Below are 18,617 nucleotides of genomic sequence, written 5' to 3' on the forward strand. Positions count from 1 at the left end.
AGCTGACAGATAAGAAAGATCAGGTGACCCAAACTCAGGATGAAGTGTGACATTTGCTAGGGGGGAAGGTACAAAGGGCCAAGGGGTACAGAAGAGTAGGAAAATGAGAAAAGAAGGCAGGATCTGTGGAGGAGAGGGCTGGTACCCATCAGAAGGACAGAATCTCAACAGCGGAGCATGGGAGGAGAGCTTACGGGTGCAAGTGGAGGAAAGAGCAATGGGGATTTGAGTTCCAGAGTCCCATGGTCTGACCACCATCGGGACTCAGTGGAGTGTGTGCTTCCTATTGATGAACTGAGCAGGGATTTGGAATGGCTCCCACCTGCACACAAGTTCATTGGAATTCCAGGCCCTCCTCTGGGTAGCCTTGCACCTCCACAAACACCCACCCAGAGCCACATGTGAAGACAGCTCACACATGTCCCACCATGAGCTTCCCTGTCCCCCAGCATCTGTCCTGAACCTCTGCCTCTCTACCAGGCTCCATCCCAAATTGTTGACGGGAGTAATAGATTGAAGGCCATTGCTATGCAAGCCAAAAGTCTTCAGGCAACGTGAACGAGGCAAAGGGCCCTCAAACATCTGATTCCTGGTGAGAAAACAGAAGTCTAATCATGGCACTTCTCCACATAAAATGCTTCAGTGGGTTTCCCACAGTTCAAAATCCACAGCCAGGATCAGCCCATGCCATCTTTTCCAGTCCCATACTTTGCCCCAGTTCCCACATAGGCCTCTGCCCAGAACAGGCCAAAATTCTCCTCCTGTTCCCAGCACTACCTCCCCAAAAGCTCCAGTGCTCATAGAAAACACCTGATAGCCCTGTCCAGAGATGGTTCCTGTGTAGTATGCTTTCAGTTCCTTATTTTCTTTCAGATCCTTTATCATAACCTACGGTGATCCTGTTATTTCTGTGATAATTTGATGCATGTCTGTATCCCTTATTAGCATCTAAACTCCATGAGCACAGGGCTGCTTTCTGCTTTTGTTCATAATAGTTAAGTAGTCCATAAATATTTGTTAAATATTGAATGAAGGAGCCAGAGGCCCAGAATAGGCTTAATGCCCACATTTGCATAAAAAGAAATGAGACAGGGGGCTGTTGAACTTGGTGTGGGGGCGGGAGTGGTGCCATTTTCCTTAGATTCTTAATTGACTTAGGGACCCGCCCCCAACCAAAAGCTAGAGAGTGTCTATCCCTGGAGCTTTCCATGAGCTCTCCACATAGAAATATGGGTCTAGAAGGATTCTCAGAGATCAAGAGCTTCATATTATTAATAAGCATGGGGGTGGTATTTCTCCAAGGTCACACCCGACCAATTGAAGAAGATAATCCCACACTGAATCCTTGTCTTCGAATTCCAATTCAGTGGAATTGCCCAAAACATGGTGAAATATACACATATATCCCATCTGCATCTTGCCTGCCTTTCCAATTTAAACTCCAAGTCCTTGTTTGATGAAACTTAGATTCTTACAATCAGAAGTTCTTTCCTCTGAATATGCAGTGTGTGTGTGTGTGTGTGTGTGTGTGTGTGAGAGAGAGAGAGAGAGAGAGAGAGAGAGAGAGAGAGAGAGAGAGAGAGGATACCCTCCCTATGCCACAGTTCTGCTGATGCCCCTTTCCTCTATAAGAACCCGAACCCCTTAAGGGGAGAATCAATGCCTAATACATTTTATTTTCCTCAATTCCTAATGCAATGCTTTGTAGCAGCAAATGGATTTCATCTCTTGCGTCAGCTCTGACCCGTAGCTGAGTTGTAGCAGCTGTTTAGAATGCTGTGGTGAGAGGGAGAGGAGGTCCTGTGCAAATTCGGAGGGAAAGAATTCTCTAGTCAGTGAATGCTGTGGGTGAGGGATGAAGGGGCAGTGAAGGTGCACGTGCCCCACAGAGGGCAATCACAAAACTGCTCTGAATGAACAAAGGGAAAAATGAATCTCTCCAGTCTTGCAAATGTCTATTGGGACTCTCTGTGCTGAGCCTCTGAGGAGACCGACAGTCTCTCTCTGCCCAGCCCAGGTGTATAAGCTAGTCAGAGAAAGAAATGTTTGCAAATACTTCTCAGTACCAAAAAGCTGATGATCATCAATATTATAAGAACAGAGTCAGCCACAGACACAAGTCAATGCTAGAGTTTCTTGCAGTGAGGACACAGAAGCCAAAATCAGAATGTGACATCACCCAGGGAGCCGGAGACCTCTGCCATGGAGCCCGGAGCATGGTGTGGGTGCAGAAGACAAAGATGAATCCCTCAGCTCAGAAGCACAAGCACATGCAGTAGTGGCTGAGGGGAGGTGAGGAAGACTCTTGGGACTTGATCCACTCAAAACACCATCTTCTCACTCCACACCCAAATGTGCTCCATTTTCCATGCTTGCTCAAGACCCAGCTTCCCCCAAGAAGTCTCCATTATCCACAGCCAACACTTGTACCTTGGAAGCACACTGAACCCTGAACCAAAGGTCACTACAGTGATTCTCCTGCAGGTTCTTCCCACTTGGGGGTCCATATACTCATAAATCTTCCAAGGGAGAAAGCTCATTCAGTTTTGAAGCCCTGCCCCCACACACCACCCTGGCTTCTAGTCCTAACTCGGGTTCTTATTTGTTGCCTAATAGGAGGAAGTTATTTCTCTTGGTCTCAGTAGCATCTTCTATAAAATGGGGGTAATAACCTTTTGGGATTATCATGAAATTTGAATAAGATAACATCTGTGAAATATCTGGCATGTAGTAGGTCATCAAAATAATCTTCATATATCCACCTGCCAGTCACCATTCTTTTCGTTACTGTATTCAGACTAACTTTTTTGAGAGCAGGAGAACATTGTTTGTTCCTTTACTGTTTGTTACAGGGTGAATAGTAGACATTAGAATGAGATAACAAAATATCAGAAGATAAAGAATATAAATTAGGGGTGAGCAAGTTGGCTTATTCAGAAGCAACATAATTTGGGCTAACAGTGGCCACATGTTCAACAGTGAGTAGCGAGAATTACAGTGAACTTGAACAGGTATGCTTGAGATCTAGGGGGGATGGTACTTCTCAGCTCGACAACAGAAGCTGAGCAGGAATGTGGCCCAGGATTGCTTAATGCCCTCATTTTTTTTCAAAGAAGCCAGAAATCTAGATTTTTATGCTAAATGTTAAAAAATATTGTCCAGGACAGCCAAATTAAGGCTGTTAGTTTGCAACTCTGGAAATGATGAGTATGTTTAGACAAGAATTAAGAGGCCTTGAATCTGTGGTCATTGCCTGAAGACTTTTCAGAAAGTCTTTCTGAGCTTCCAAAGGAGGTTGACAACAGAGGACGTCCTTCTGTGATCAGGGATGTGACACTCCACCTGCCTGGAATTTGGGCTCTCAGCATCATTATCGCATGAGCTTCCCTGACTCTTCAAGACATTGGTTTGTGTTAGGGGTATTGCCAGGGATGCCTGGTAACACTGAATTTAGATATGCATGGCCTTGAGGGATGGCAGTTCCTATTCTACTGTTAAGATAGAGCTCACCTACAAAGACACATCCTAGGCAACACTGCAGGCCAAGTCAGTCAGGGCCTGCAAACTCAGTGTTTCCGGGAGCCCACAGATATGAAAAATGAGAGAAGGAGGCTGGCTGGATGGGGTACTACCTATTCCAGCTCAGTAGATCCAGGCTGCACAGACTTAGGGCTCAGTCTGCTCCCCTCTCTTAAAGTTTTTGGTTTGTTTTGCTTTGATACTGGGGATTGAACTCACTGAGGTACATTCCTGGCCATTTTTATTTATTTTTTATTTAGAGGCAGCGTCTTGCTAAGGTTTTGAGGGTTTCACTAAGTTTCTGAGGCTGGTCTCATACTTGCGACCCTGCTGCTTCACCTCCCGCGTTGCTGGGATTACAGCTGTGCGCCACCATGCCCAGCTGTCTTCAAATTTTAAGGGAGACAAGATGTCCAAGTTTTGATGTGAAATTCCATCAATCTTGAATAGTATGTGAACCCAAAAAGTGCATATCTGTACAAGAAATGACTTGTGGGAGGCCATTTGGTGACCCCCCCTCCCTGCAGCATTTATCAAATGCCAAGTGGGAAGCCCATCGCAGAGTGCAGGAGGTCAGAGCAGGAAACCACCGGGTAAAGTGTGCGTTGTATCTGTCATTCCCGCTGCCTGGATGGCACTGGCTTCTTCCCTTTCCCGCCTTCTCACTCATCCTTCTGGGAAACTTCCGTTCACCATTGTGGACCACTCCACGAAGAGCGAGCCCAGGCCTCCAGGTGTTCCTAACACTCCATACAACTTGCTGCCCCAGCACTTACAACATTGCATTTTGATTTTCTCTTTACAGGACAGTCTGTCTCACTAGGGATAGAGTCCTCCAGGGCAGGGAAGTTTTGTCTGCATTTCTGGTACTTAATGTGATGCCTTGGTTTGGTTAAAGCCTCAAAAATGCTCACTAAAGAAACAGAAGATTTTTTTAGATGGAAGAGTTCTTTCAAGTGTGGTGTCCACGCTAACTGCTATGAAATCCTTCAGGACCTGCACTTTAATTTTCTGATTTGGGAAGTAGAGAGTCTACCTCTAAGTCTTACTTTAAACAAGCTCCCTGAGTGAATTTTATGTATGCTGAGGTTCAAGGACTAAACAGGAAAGAGGCTAGGTGGGTTTTGATGGCCCTTACATTCCTAGGCACAGTGACTGGATGTTTAGCATATATTTGCTGAATGAATGAATGAATGGAGGAGTGAATGGAAAGGTAAGAATTGAGTTGCAAGAGAGCATCTCAGACCTATAATCAGAACTCACCATTATTTCATTCATTCCTTGTTTACACTTGCCACAAAGGCATTTCTTAGGCTGAGCAGCTTGGCCAGCAGATACTGCTCTAGGGACAGCCTCCCCCACACCTGCCCTGGCAGGTGTGGATGTGTGCTGAGGAGAGCCCAAGCATTTGGGTGCTGGTTGCTACTGTACCCTTCATGATGGCAGACAAGGAGAGCAAGAAAGATGGAGTGCAAAGGGGATTCCCAGCTCTCACCTTGGCCAGCACTGTTGGTAGTGCTCCACTTGCAAATCCCCTGATCTGCTACCCTATATTCACCCCCTTCTCTTTTAATGCCTTGCTGTTAACACATCTAATAGGAATAGTTCCTATTACACCTCTTCTCCCTTCCCTTCTCTACCCTCTGGTGGAGGGATAATGAATAGCAAAATGCATAGAAAAAAACATCAGATGACAGCAAAAATTATGAAATACAGCGTTTGATCATTTGGAGGTAAGAACAGCTGGAACAGTTAATTTAAGGTAACTAGTAATCCATATTTCAAAAAAGTGCACACAATTAAATCTGAATAAAATAGTTTTCTTGGTTTTTCCATGCATGACTAATTAACTTATTCTGCCCCAAACCACTCTATTCCCTTTGATGTATTTTTTTTTCATTCAAATTGAGACAGATGTATAGTTTTCCCAGACCAATGGACCATGGAGAACATGCCCCAAGGGTTTTACCTAGTCTTACATGAAAATTAATAAAGACTCTTTTGGGCAGGCCAGGAATTACAACGCCACCATTTCCACCCAAATTGTCCAGTATTTCCTCCGATTTTGGAATGATAAAGAAGAAAGTAAAGTTCTATGCACAAAATGTCATTATTCCTTCTCAGACAATCTTCATACCACTGTCCCCCAATGGAGTATAAGCTACTTTCTTAAGTAAAGCATTTTCTTATCTTTTCATTTCCAATGTCCACTGTGGTTCACAGCTTAGAAGAAGCACTTAAAGAACAGCCAATGAATAAGGCAGGAAGGCATGGAAACCTGTGCATGAACATATGGCAAGCATCAAGTTCAAGTGCCAGAGCTATCTACTCCAGATCTGCTGGCCATAATGTACAACATTGCCTGTACCATGTTTCTGCCACCTGGTATATAGCCAACAACTCTATTAGAGATCAAGTGTTAGGTTGTGAAGATAACAGTATAAAAACACCACCTTTTGCCTTAGGACATTTTCTCCTATTTTTGTCTTTTATTATCTTGTCCTGCCAGTCAACATCTTGACACTAGGAAAGCAGTTAACCTCTCTTTCCACCAAGCTCTGCTCTAGACAGTTCTAAGCATCAATGAATGTTCATAGCAGCCATTTGTTGGTGATTCTCTAAGAGAGCACTCCTTCCTGAGTAATGAACCCCTTTGAGACTATGACAAAAACTATGGAATATGACAAAAACTGTAGAGCTTCTCCCCAGGAAATATTTAAACACTTGCGTATGCATGCCGAAGATTAGGCATAACACATGGTGGTTTATAGATATTTTGATGCCCAACCTAAATCCTTTCTTCAGAGACCCTACTCCAAGTCATAAGAAAAGGAAGGAGCAGTTATTTGAGAGGTAAATACCTACTCTGTATTTTTCTACCAATTAAACTTCAACTTTGCTTTTAAGGCACTGGGTAGCACAATAGAAGAGATTTTTAGTTTTATTGTTACTAAAATGCAGAGTTGCTATTTTGTTAATTCAATGGGCTGCTCCTATGCAAAACCACAGCTATAGTTTTAAATACTCTGCCTGTTTCTCCTTGGGTGCTTTATCAGTCCACTGACTTACAAGATTCTGAAAATTCCTTTTGGGTAATTGTACGACAGATGATTAAGTTACCATAGCATCAGTATATCACAGTGCTCAGGGATACAGACCTTGTGGGTCATGAGACTACCATATTATTCCCCTGTGACCTTGGTAAGTTATATAACTTGTTCCTGCCTCAGTCTCCTCATCTCTAAAAGAAAGATAATATAGAATTCTCCTGTGAAGATTTAAATGAGCTAATTCATGAAAAGCAATTAGGTCTTTACATGGGCTGTAGCCAATGCTAATAAATGATAATGAATGCTACTATAAATATCCATAAAGAACTTATCGTTGTTCTTGATGCATAGTAAGTCCTCAATAAGTGGAATCCAGTATAATTATCATTCTTGGAATTCATATCAACATTGTCACAGGAATACTCTTAGGGATAGGGAGAATTCTGAATTCTCATTTTGAGGCTTCAAAGCCTTTTCAACTCACTGAGAGTCCACCACGTGGGAATGGGGAAGGACATGAAAGATGGTTCAGGCCTTCCACCGTCTACAGCTCAGCAGAAGTCTCCAAGCCAGCAGTGACTCACAAAGTCTGTGGTGCCAATTGGATCCCGTTTTGGAATCCAAATTGTTCCTGCCCATTCTCTTCACACTTTCCTGCCATAAATTCCTATTTGATCTTAATCCCTAGAGGGAAAGCATCTGTACTGATTAATTTTTGTACTTTCATCTGACATAAAGTGACAATCATGTAACCAACCACCCAGGTTTCCTCTGCAGTCCTAGTTGGCAGAAAAACTCAGTGATGCTTGTTGCCCACATTTTATAACTCATTCAGTTCAGATGTCACCAATATGCCCCTTCCTGAGGCTACCTCTGTTCTCTTTAATGTTCAAAGCTTGTCATATGAACTGTGTAAATTTTTCAGATTTTTTGTGTGTGTGTCTACAAACTATATTTTAAGCAATCAATCCCTTTAAGTCATTATGGAGATAAAGAAACAAATTTTAATAATTATCGGTCACTTCTGAAAGTAGGAAACCATCTACCTTTCCTTATGGAGATAGAGAGACACGTTTCTCCTTTAGACTTGCAGACAGGAAATGTCTTAAGTATTCTGAAGTCAGGACCTTTAATTCTACAACTCTCAGAAGTTTCCTACGTGTGAAACTCTCTTAACTGAACCCGAAAACCTCAGCGAGGTAAGGGCTATGCAGTCAACCCAAGTACTCATTGGGCTGGCATTTAAAGTGAGCCGACAGTGAAAAAGCAAACCCATTCCATGAAGCAGAGCAGATCTGAAATACCAACTGCTGGAATCAAGGCTCTGGAAGTTCTTCTTGGAGGGCTTTCTCTTATGAAGACAAATGACAACTCAAGTCATTTTGGCACCACCACCACCTACCCACAGGCCCTCCTTTCATTGGTCTGGCGCAGAAAGAAATCTCAGAAATAGAAGCAATTACTTACATCTATAGGTCATCTCAAAGCTGTCGCTGATGTTCACAATATCAATCTGGGGGAGCAGTTTTGGGGGCTCTGTGAGTTGCGACAAAGCAAATCTAAAAGCGGCATGTTCCTGTGACTGCTGGTTTGGAAATAATCCCCCTAGGAGAAAAGAAAATGCAACATTGTATCGAGGCTAGAGACAGATTTTAGTTCCTCAACAGCCCACCCCAGATGAACACTCTTCTCCCCTGCTAAGCTTATTAGCTATAGTTTGTAGAAGTAGGAATGAGAGTCCAAACAGACCTGACTGGATGCTAGGGCTTAAACTTGTACAGATGAGCCATTATGTGACAGGGTCCCCAACATCTATCACTCTGCTCAAAGATTTGATTGTTCACCCTTCAGCTCCACTAAGGTCAGGGAACGAACACAGGAGACCTGTGTCACTTCTCTTCTTCCCCTGTGCAAACCGCTGATAAGGCCTGTGTCCACACACACACACACACACACACGCTTCCTGGGTCTAACTTGTCAGGCATAGGCCACAACTCTGATCACAGACCTTACTGGAGGCAGGTGTTAGTAAGTGCTGCAAAGTGACTTCAAACCAGGGCCCGGACCCCGAGGGCTTCTCCAGCACTATAACTATCTGCTTTGACACTTTGGATCTTTGGCCTGGAAGACCTGCATACAGTTAACTATTCTATTGCCTCCGGAGATTTACTATCTATTTTCTCTGAAAACTCTTGATTTTCTGCAAGTAGTGTTTTGCTCCTTCCATCACTCATGTTCCCACCTACCTAAGAATGACTGGTTACATAAAGGATCAACACTAGGTGTTTGCATGGTCCACCCTTCTGCTTCAAGGATGGGGGTCTTAAGAATATCTAGAGGTATGAACATTCTATTCCAGTAAAAAGCACAGTTAAAGGGCCTGTCACAGCTCTTGTTCCAAGAAACAAGAGCACAGGACTTACCTTTGTATTTACTGTGGACATGTAAATGAATTAAATTACATTTCTTGTGAATTAAAATTAGCCTTTCTGGAGACTGGACTCTAATGAATATTTATAGAGAAATTTATCTCAGATCCGATAGGAATCACAGTCCTAATGTCATGCACCTCTAACTTCTTACATAGTCCATATGTGTTTTAAAAATTAAAAAAGAAATGGATTGCAAGGTTTTTGTTGGAGATCATAAAAGTAGAGTCAAGTATGACCTGATGGCTGTGCTTCTGGTATTTGTTATAAAATTTAATGTTTCTACCTTTTGTCTGAAAACAGCAACAATGATTTTATAAGCCCCTCAAGCAAGTTGGGGCAAAATGATGAAAAACCTGCAGAGATCCACAAGCAAACAGCGTGCACATACACACAGATCAGCTCCAGGCTTTTACACTCATGGTGATGAACACACACACCCTGAGAAAGCCAGACCACGAGTCTCTAGACCAGCAGTTACAATCAGCAGAGCACGGGCAATATATAAGTGCAAACACAAACAGGGCTACGCAGAGGAGCAAGTGGATTCCACGTGTACCTGTGCCCCCATTTTCAAGAGCAAAAACAACCAAAAAATCATTCTGGATCCTGAGGCTCCACCCTTCCCTTCCAGATGACCACACCCGACACTTCTCTGTCCCCTTCCTCCTCTCCAGCAATGAATGAAAGAGCGGGTGGGAGGAGTGGAGGGAGAAGGCTGCAGGCTGGGCTGCGAGGGAAGTGTCTCCAGAAGGCAGGGAGTTTTGCGTGGAAGGCAGAGCAGAGCACACGCACACACACGCTTCAGGATGGAGCTTAACAGGTGTCAGGAAACAAAGCAAGTCACTCCACGGCCACCCAATCACCCTGGGAACCAGAGAGCTGGAGAAGCCAAAAGAGACAGCACCGCAGCGCACGTGTGCCCGACGGAATACCAGCTGCACCACATCCCCCCACAACACACACTCACACAAAGACACACACTGTCGGCAAGGGGAACTTTCCCTAGTGGAACTATCTCACTTAAGGGGAGAAGAAACAGAAACCAAGCCAACCCAGATGCCTCCCAGCCCAGCGGCTTGCTTGGTTCCTGGACACAGACAGCACTGAAATGCTGGCCACACCAGAACCAGGAGACCTGTGGACATGCTGGGTGACTGGTGTTAGTGCCCCTGTTTGTCTTCCTTTCCCCTGTGATTCTGAGAAGTAGCAATGTCTGTCAGCTCCCTCATAAACACAGGGAGGATGGGGGCCTTTTAGAAGCACAACCAGCAAGAGAGAGAAATGGGGAACAACAGGCAGGCAGCGTGTTGAAACCTGCCTCCAAGTTGGGAGGATGGAGCCCAGTGCGGAGGGCAGCTGCCAGGAGGGGACAGGAGCGTGTGGAAAAGGTGGGCGACGTCTGCGGGCAGAGCCTCTTTGAGGAGGGGGCCACAGAAGGAATAAACGAAAGACAGGCGGCAACTTCCAGACTGGGGGTGGGGAGCACCAGCCCAGCATGGCAGTCAGCACAGGGAAGGCACCAGAGCCTCCATAGCAGGAGCCAGGGCCCCTGCCTCCTCTCCGGGCTTCTGGCATTACCAGCACCTGTGATGAGCCTGCACCCTCGATTCCTCCAAGAGGGTCTCATTCCCCTCCCCCTGCTGAGAAATCACTGCCTCCTGCAATTAAATATATATGTGCACACTTAACACACAACCACACGCGTAAATACACCCACCACGCGTATTTATATAAATAAATGAAACCAGGCTCCATCTACTAAGCCACGGAGTTAACTCCTTAAGCACCCACAACCCCGTTCCTTCCGAGGCACAGCCTGATTTTTTTTTTTTTTCCCTCCGAAGCAGCAGTTCCTCCATTTCACCCGCTGGTGCTTGGAGTGTGAGTGGTGTGTGTGTGTGTGTGTGTGTGTGTGTGAACACTTCCCTCCGTCCCTCCTGGGATCAGATGGAGCCCCCTCCCCTCCCCTCGCGGGCAGCCCATCTTCCTGGATCCCCACGCTGTGGACAGCCAAGCACAACAGCTCCTAATGAGGAAGGGGGTGAAAGAGTCCCCCACCCCAAAATCCCTGGCCAGATCCAGAAAGTCCCTCCCCGGCTGCCCCTCTCACTCACCGATCTGGATGTTGTTGGGGAAATTGGCACCTACTACCGCGCCTAGGAAACCGGTGCAGAAGAAGGCAAAGATGTGCTGCATATTCCTTTTTGCATTGGCGAAAAAGAAGCCCAGGTCCAATCATAGATTTGGTGTTTCCCCCCCTTCCCTTTATTCCTCTCGCCGCTCTGCCTGTTCTTTTGCTCCCGCGGTTCCTTCTTTCCTCGCTCGCTCGCTTCCTTCTGTGAGGTTTGTCTGTTTCCCTTGGAATCCGAGCACTTAAACTGCAGCGTTAACACCAACTGACAGCCAGATTAACTGAGCAGGAGAGAGAAGCGTCCTCATGCTAGCTGGAGCGCTCGCTCCCCTCTCCTCCGCTCCTCTCCTCGCAGCCTGCTCGCTCTCCCTCCCCTGCGCTGCCACTCTCCCCCTCACACCCGCACAGGCGGCAGGCTCTGTGCGATACCCGCGGAGCCAGCTGAGTTCCAGGGCCGTCCTTCCCTACCTGCCACCCCTGCACCCGCCTCACCTCATCCTCCTTGGCTGTGTGTGCGGAGGACAGGTGGGTGGGTGAGGGAGATGCTTGGTGTTCGCTCCTGACAGGGGCAACCCTAAGGTCCCCTTCTCCCTCCCCCACTCCCTCAGCTCTCTGCCTTCCCCAGGCCCCCAGCCAGGCCCAAGCTACTGGGAATGTGGGTTCGGCTGCAAGTCAGTAGGTGGCAGGGGTCCCGATAGTCCTGGATTCACCAGCTGCTTGATCTAGGTCACTTTTTCTAGGAGTGCAAGGGCTGAGCTGGATATATCTCCTGAACTCCACTGGCCCAATTATTTCTACAACTAATTCCTGAGGGGAAGACCCTAGAAATCCCTCTTAAGAAATGTAAAGGAAGAAGAAAAAAATCTTACCCGCTTTACAAGGAAGAATGAGAGCAAGATAAACAATGGGAAGCTCAACAATGACTAGTAGGTGTTTTGACTGGGATTATTTGGCAAATTGGGGGTCTGCCTTTACGAGTGGAATTGGTGGGCCCTTTTTGAATCCTAGACATTCAAACGGGGCCCCTTCCCCTTTTCCTGCACTGCACAGGAGTCTATAGCACCCGAATTGTGTGGGCGTACAATAAAGACTGAGATACTTACACAGAGCAAGCCCATGAGTCATTTTGCAGGGATTCTAGTGAGAGCATTCTGGCTCCTTCAGTTATCTCTGAATGTTGGTCCCACTAGTGTAAGCTGGACCTCCTCAGACCCTCCTGGACCAAGGCTTCCCCGGATATAACCTGTGGAGAGAACAACTGTTCAGGAAAATCTTGCGAGTTGTGAAGCAGCAGTCACTCACAGCTACAGAGCACTTTGCAGTAGAATCTTTCTGTCCTCACACTGACCCTGTGAAGTGGCCATGAGCACTATTTTACAGATGAAAAAGTCAAGGCTCCCAGGACTCAAACACAGACACAGACACAGACCTATGAAGACACATAACCCAACCGCAAATTTGAAATGTTCTGACCATTACCTGCTGACCCACTGCCCTGGCTAGGACCCCTCCCCACAAAATAATGCAGGAATAAGAAAGTTCACCTTTTCCTTAGTTGGAAAAAATAACAGACTTTTGACCTGCTGGTTCTTTGCCACTTGAATAGACCATTTTATGCAGACTCCTCACTCCCCCCCCACATACTCACAGGACAGCTACAAGGACTAGGATTTGCAAGAAATATCAGGCCATGTTCCACATAGCCCCCAAAGTAAGAGCAACTTGGTGGTCAGATGCTTTATGATTTCTATATCCCTTGCTTATATTAATTAATTGCTTATAATAATTAATTCAGTGATGTTTAAAGCTAATGTTTATTTGTCATTTGCCAAGTACCAGGGACCATGCTAAACATGGCATGTGCAGCAATCCCTGTGGGAGGACATCTCATTCCCATTTTACTGATAAAGAAACTGAAGCCTAAGCCAAGTTGTCACTGCAAGCCAGGAACAGATGGAGATTTAACCAGGGGAACTCTGCCACCAGGCTCTAACCACGGTAAGCACCGGGCAGGGACATTCTAGGGTTGTGTGAGGGTCTGTGTGGGAAACTAGGAGCACAGAATGTGGAACGATCCCTTCTAAGGTCCACACCAATACTGAGAGTCCACGATCCAGGGATCCCATCTCATAAGTCCTCCGTTTGCATTTTTTGTCTCTTACTATTTTAAATGGCACCTGGGGATCTTTTAAGTTCTCTGAGCTTTGTGTCTAATAATAATAATAATTAGGCTGTCACTAAAGGCTTCACACTTTTCTGTCACCTTTTAGAGGAAGATCTCAAAGCCCCATGCAAGGATCAATTAGCAAAACCTCACCGCCCACCTGTGATGGGTAAGAATTGTTTGGTGGGGGAGATTAAAGGAGTCAAAAAGAAGCATTTTCTGTGATCATTATAAACCATAAACTAAGACAGATCTAAAATACAGTTCTATGTCACTCTCCAGCTCAGGGATGGTCAATAGTCCCCCCTGGCCAAGACATAATTATTCAATTATGAGATAAACAGGGAATTTACACCTTTCAAGCCTGGACATCTAGGTCCAATTACACTTAGGTCCAGCTGTTTATCCTATTTTTCTTCCGTTCAAATGCTGATGTGGAACCCTGTCTGTTTCCATTAGCGTCAGGTGCTGGGGGTGTGGAAAGGCTCTGTGCACGCCAGGTGGATGTGTAGCAGAAGACAGATGAGCTCTGCCGAGTCTCATCCAGAGCAGACCACGTAAGTGCTTTGATAGAGTTGGAAACACCGCAATGGGCAGCAGAGAAGGAAGCCCCCACCCCCGAATGTCTGTCTGTGGGGATTCAGCACAGCTTCTAAGAGCTGGGCTGTGAAGAATGAGGAAATTACAGGCAGAAACCAAACGGAGGGCTGGGAAGACATGCAACCAAAGAGAAGAGACCTGCGAGGGCTAGAGCAGGAGAGGACTCCGAATTCTCTGCAAGCCTGGAGCCCATGGTGGGTGATTGGGAAGAAAGGCTGGGGGAAGAAGGAGCCCCAAGGAGGTCAGGGCCAGGATTTCCAGGTCACTGCATTTCTGATGGGCATTAGAGAGCTATAGGGTATTTTTACTATGACAGTGACAATACTAAGTATGTGCATGATTTAAAAAAAAAAAACCAAAATGCTGATAAATTGTAGAAGGTGGGGCTGGAGAGATAGCTCAGTTGGTGCAAGGCACAAGGCCCTGGGTTTGTCCCCAGCACCGCAAAAAAAAAAAAAAAAAAAAAAAAAAAAAATGTAGAAGGTGATTTTTCTCACTTTGTCAGTCCTAAAGGTTAAAACTAACAACCTCTTCTGAGGCCCTTCTTTGTTAGTTCATTTGCTTTCTCTCTTTTATAGTTCCTAATTCAATATTCCATTCCCACTCTTCATCTTGGAGAGACTGGACTCTTCATAGTCTGTTGGGATTGGTACTGACCGGACCTTAGAGAAAGGTGACACACTGATTTGCATAGCATTTGACATCTAGCATCTCATTCCATTCACCCAATAACCCCAGAAGGACAGATCTGGTAAAGCTCAGAGGGGATTAACACAGTGGTTAGCTTAACACGGTGGTTCTCAAAAGTTATTGGCTTCTCCTGGGGAGATATTTGGGGGTGCCTTTTAGTCCTCACTACTGGTATCTTGTGGGCAGAGACCAGGGATGTTACTAAACTTTATAGAATGCACAGGACATCCCCATAACAAAGAATGATCAGGTTCAAAACATGAAGAACATTGAGACTGAAAAACTTTTGTAAGGGGAAGGAACAACTGGAAGGCCAGGCTGCCCCGCTCCAGTCTCCTACTCCATGATATGATATGGAAGAATGATTCAATTTATCTTCTTTTCAGACTTTTCATATTAGACAATGGGCTACCTGAAGATGGATGGTCCTTACAGTCCAGATGGATGAGTGCCTATGGAAGAATTCCAGGCAGTGCCAGGCCAGCCTTCCAAATGCTGCTCACATCGCACCCCAGAGACAGCATGGCACCTATTCCTCAGATCAGTTATGACTGATACCAGCTCATTCTCTGGCAACCTTTAAGTTCTATTACCATGTAGCCAAAATAACCTTAGATTTACTTATTTGGCTTAGGTTTTCACTGCAAATCAAGGAAAATGGTGTTGGGCAGGATTTCAAATTCAAATGCTTCTTTGTGCCAAACAGGAAAGTGAATGAAGGAAGCCAGAGAGAGTGCAGGGCAGTGAGGACAAAGAGAGCTAGTGTGTGTCCCCTGTCAAAGGTGATAGCAGGTACTCAATGGTAACTGACTATTGCCATTAGAAATGCAGGCCCAGGATGGCAGATCTTCAGATTGAGTTTTCATGGGAAAGTAGCTCTATAGGTTTTGTGAGTTTTGAAAATATTAAGTGTACCTTTATGGCAAGGATCAGAAAACAGGGAAGGTATAAAGGAGGCGTCCCTGAACTTGATCTTCCCTGCAAGCCCAGAGTGCCAGTGGAAACCAGGAGACAAGGGTCCAACCACCTACCCATGTTAGTGTGGGAGGCAAGTCCATTTCTTCCCTGGTTTTCTATTTCCTGTCTATAAATTGAAGAGAATGGAAGAAGTGTTGGCTGCAGATGGTTCTGCTAGTGTGGCTCCTCTGGACAGTGGTGCCCGGGGTGAGCAAGAGAACAGAGATCCTACCAGGGAGACTGTTCTGTCCTCCACCTCCTGTTACCTGCCATGGCGGCACTGACAGATTCCTTCCTTCCCTGGGCTCCATCTTTAAAATGTGGTGTTTCTTGTGGCTGGAACATTTCATGCTTCTAGTGCAAAACAATTCAAGTGGGAGGGGGACCTATCAAATTTATGATCTGAGAATGAATTGCTGACAGCTAATAAATTGGGCAAAATGTAATCAGAGCCAGTGCCTCTGTGGCTTTAGGAAGGCACCATTTTCAATGATGTTTTAAAAAAATAATATTTTCCATGGGTTCTAGCACAACTCATACAGATAGTTCCCAAAATACTCTGCAGACTTTGTGTGTGGTGAGAACACACCCCAAAGAATGTAATTACCCACCCTGGAGTTCTGCCAGTTTAACAACATTTTTTCCTTTTTTTTTTTTTCTTAATTTTTTCCTTCTTTCAGTCTTCCCTCCCGCTTCTCACGCAAATGACAGCATTTTCATAATCCCTCAGCCTTACTAGGTAATTAGGGAGCACTGCAAGTCTGGAAAACACCCGGGGGCAGGATCAATGCCTGGGAAAGAAAGAAAAAAATAAATAAATAAAGGTCTATTTGAGGGGGATGTTCCTTTGCAGCTTCATTGTTGCTGGTAGAAACTGGAGACACCGACTGTTCCCCTAAACCAGCAATGCCTTCCGTAAAGGCCACGGGGCAACATTTGCCAGTGTGGGTGTCCACGGCCCAGTGCTTTCAGCGGCTCCTCTGAGAGGTCCTGCTGCTCCTCTGGCCCTGCCGAGGAGACAGGAGCCAGACTCTTCCAGCCTCACCTGGTGGGTGCTTTGGGAGGAGCCCCTTTGTCTCAGCAGCTTCATCTAAGAGGTAGGGATCCACTTCACAGGACTGGGGAGGACATTATCAAGGGAGGGGCCTGGAAAGGCTCCAAATGCACCGAAGGGACTCTGCCAGCATTCTTACGTGCAGGTGTGAAATGTCATTCCTTTGGAGTTCAGATTCGCCCTGAAGTTGGAGATCCTCCACCTGGTTCCAATCTTATTCTGAAATCTCCTGTAGCTAGATTGCCAGTCTTCCATTAAGCTGTTGTCACTTTCCCCCACTCTCAAAATATATACACAACCTTCTGATTCTACAGTTTCCCAGTCTGCTCCTCCCCCCACTCTGCCAGTCTCCCTAAAGGACACGTTCATCTTTCCAATGCAAGCTAAGGACTCCACCACCTACCCGTCAGCCAATTTTATGGGTTGTGTTCACAAAAGAATCCAACCAATTCCCACCAACGCTCCCCTTCAGGTCATTCACTCTACCGTTCTCTCATCTCTCCTCTGAACTGTGACATGATCAACTCCTATTCCACAGCTTTGTATCTTCCCTACCACTATCACAATGTTTTTCTCTGTATAGCAGCCAAAGTGCAACTTTTAAGAAACAGAAGTTCAATGTTGTGTCTTCCCAGTTTTAAAATATTCCAGATCTTCACATAATACTTGGAATAAAATCTGAAATCTGGCTGCTGTCTGCCCCTTTAGCCTATCTCCCATCCCCCTCCTTCCTTGCTTAATCTGGTCCAGTCCATTTGTCCTTCTTCTTGTTCTTTGGATGCAAAACACCACCTTGCCTCAGGACCTTGGCTATTTCTTTCTGCCTGGGCCTTTTCTCCTGCAGAAATCCACATTGCTTCTTCTATCATTGTAGGCTTCTAATCAAAAGTCTCCTAAAAAAGCATCCTGCTTCCTGCCATTGGTCCCCCTTACCTGTTTTATTTTTCCTTACAGTGTTTATGCTACAGTACATTCTGCTTAACTATGTTATGTAGTTTATCATTGGATCCAGTACTAGAGTATATCTTGCTCACTCCAGTGCTTAGAACACTGTAACACATAGTAAGCTCATTATAGAATAGGCCTGGCTCCTGCCTGCCTATACTTTCATGTTTTTTGAGCACTTACACATGCCAGGCTACCTACTTGCCTTATTTCTTGTGATATTCACAGGAGTCCTATGAAATATTATTCCATTTTCAGGTGGGGAAGGAAGGGTTGAAGAGGTTATGTCACTTGCCCAAGTTGATGCAGCTATTTAGAGACAGGAGTTCAACCTCCATCTGCCTGTTTCCCAAGGCTGGTTCTCCTAATCTCTGCCCCACATTACTCCAGGGACCATGCTCATTTCATTAGCTGATTTGCACTGGGCAGGCCCTTGGCAATGTGAACAATACTTCCAGAAAGGTAGAGGGTCTTGCCTGGGGATATGATTTAGCACAAGGAGTCCTCATATTCAAAACGTCATCTTGTTGTGACTTGGTCTTAGGGCGTTTGGGAAGGACTCTGAGAAGCCCTTCAGAAAGCATGCTGCTTCAAAAATGAACGCCTTAAAAGAGATGACAAATCAATGCTTCTTTTCCCACATCTGGGAGCCTTCTTTGATACAGGCCAAACTGTAATTATGGTGCTGATTGTAGTCCCCACCCACTCTCATGGCCAAAGGGAGATTTAATCAGTTTTCAGGAGACTTGAAACATAAATGATTCTAATTGACTGTCGTACTCCCGGTATTAAATTTTGCTGCTTCCCTAACCTCTAACCTCTCCTTTATTACTGGAAGGGAGACAAAATCACATAGAAGATGAAGGACGCTGGCAGTGGGACATCTTTTATACAGAAGAGAAACAGGTAGAACATGAGAGTTGGAAGGAAATTCTATGATCACGGAGTGGAACATCTTCAATACACAAATGCAACAGATTTCAGAAAAGTTAAATCATTTGCCTGGGCCACTCAGCCACATAACAGCAGATGAGGACTTGGAACCTACTCAACTACATCAGCAGGGCTTTGGGGT

At 45.5% G+C, this 18,617-nt stretch overlaps 1 protein-coding gene across 3 annotated transcripts in view; it reads right to left on the reverse strand.

Annotated features, from left to right (window-relative positions):
* GRIA1 (glutamate ionotropic receptor AMPA type subunit 1) overlaps positions 1-11,677 on the reverse strand; it is a 309,714-nt gene extending 298,037 nt beyond the window's left edge. For 2 of the 3 annotated variants that reach the window (XR_013764814.1, XM_079145959.1), the window contains exons 1-2: positions 11,116-11,677; positions 8,037-8,174 (exon numbers count right to left, since the gene is read on the reverse strand). Coding sequence is in view for 2 of the 3 variants with exons in the window: in XM_079145959.1 (XP_079002085.1) it covers positions 8,037-8,174; positions 11,116-11,197 (220 nt within the window). In the remaining variant the exon portion in view is untranslated. The remainder of the gene's footprint in view (positions 1-8,036; positions 8,175-11,115) is intronic. The other variant, XM_079145958.1, reaches the window with a different exon arrangement.
* Between the last annotated feature and the right edge of the window lie 6,940 nt (positions 11,678-18,617).

Source organism: Sciurus vulgaris (genome assembly GCF_902686455.1).
Source record: "Sciurus vulgaris genome assembly, chromosome: 6".
In the NCBI taxonomy this organism is placed as follows: domain Eukaryota; kingdom Metazoa; phylum Chordata; class Mammalia; order Rodentia; family Sciuridae; genus Sciurus; species Sciurus vulgaris.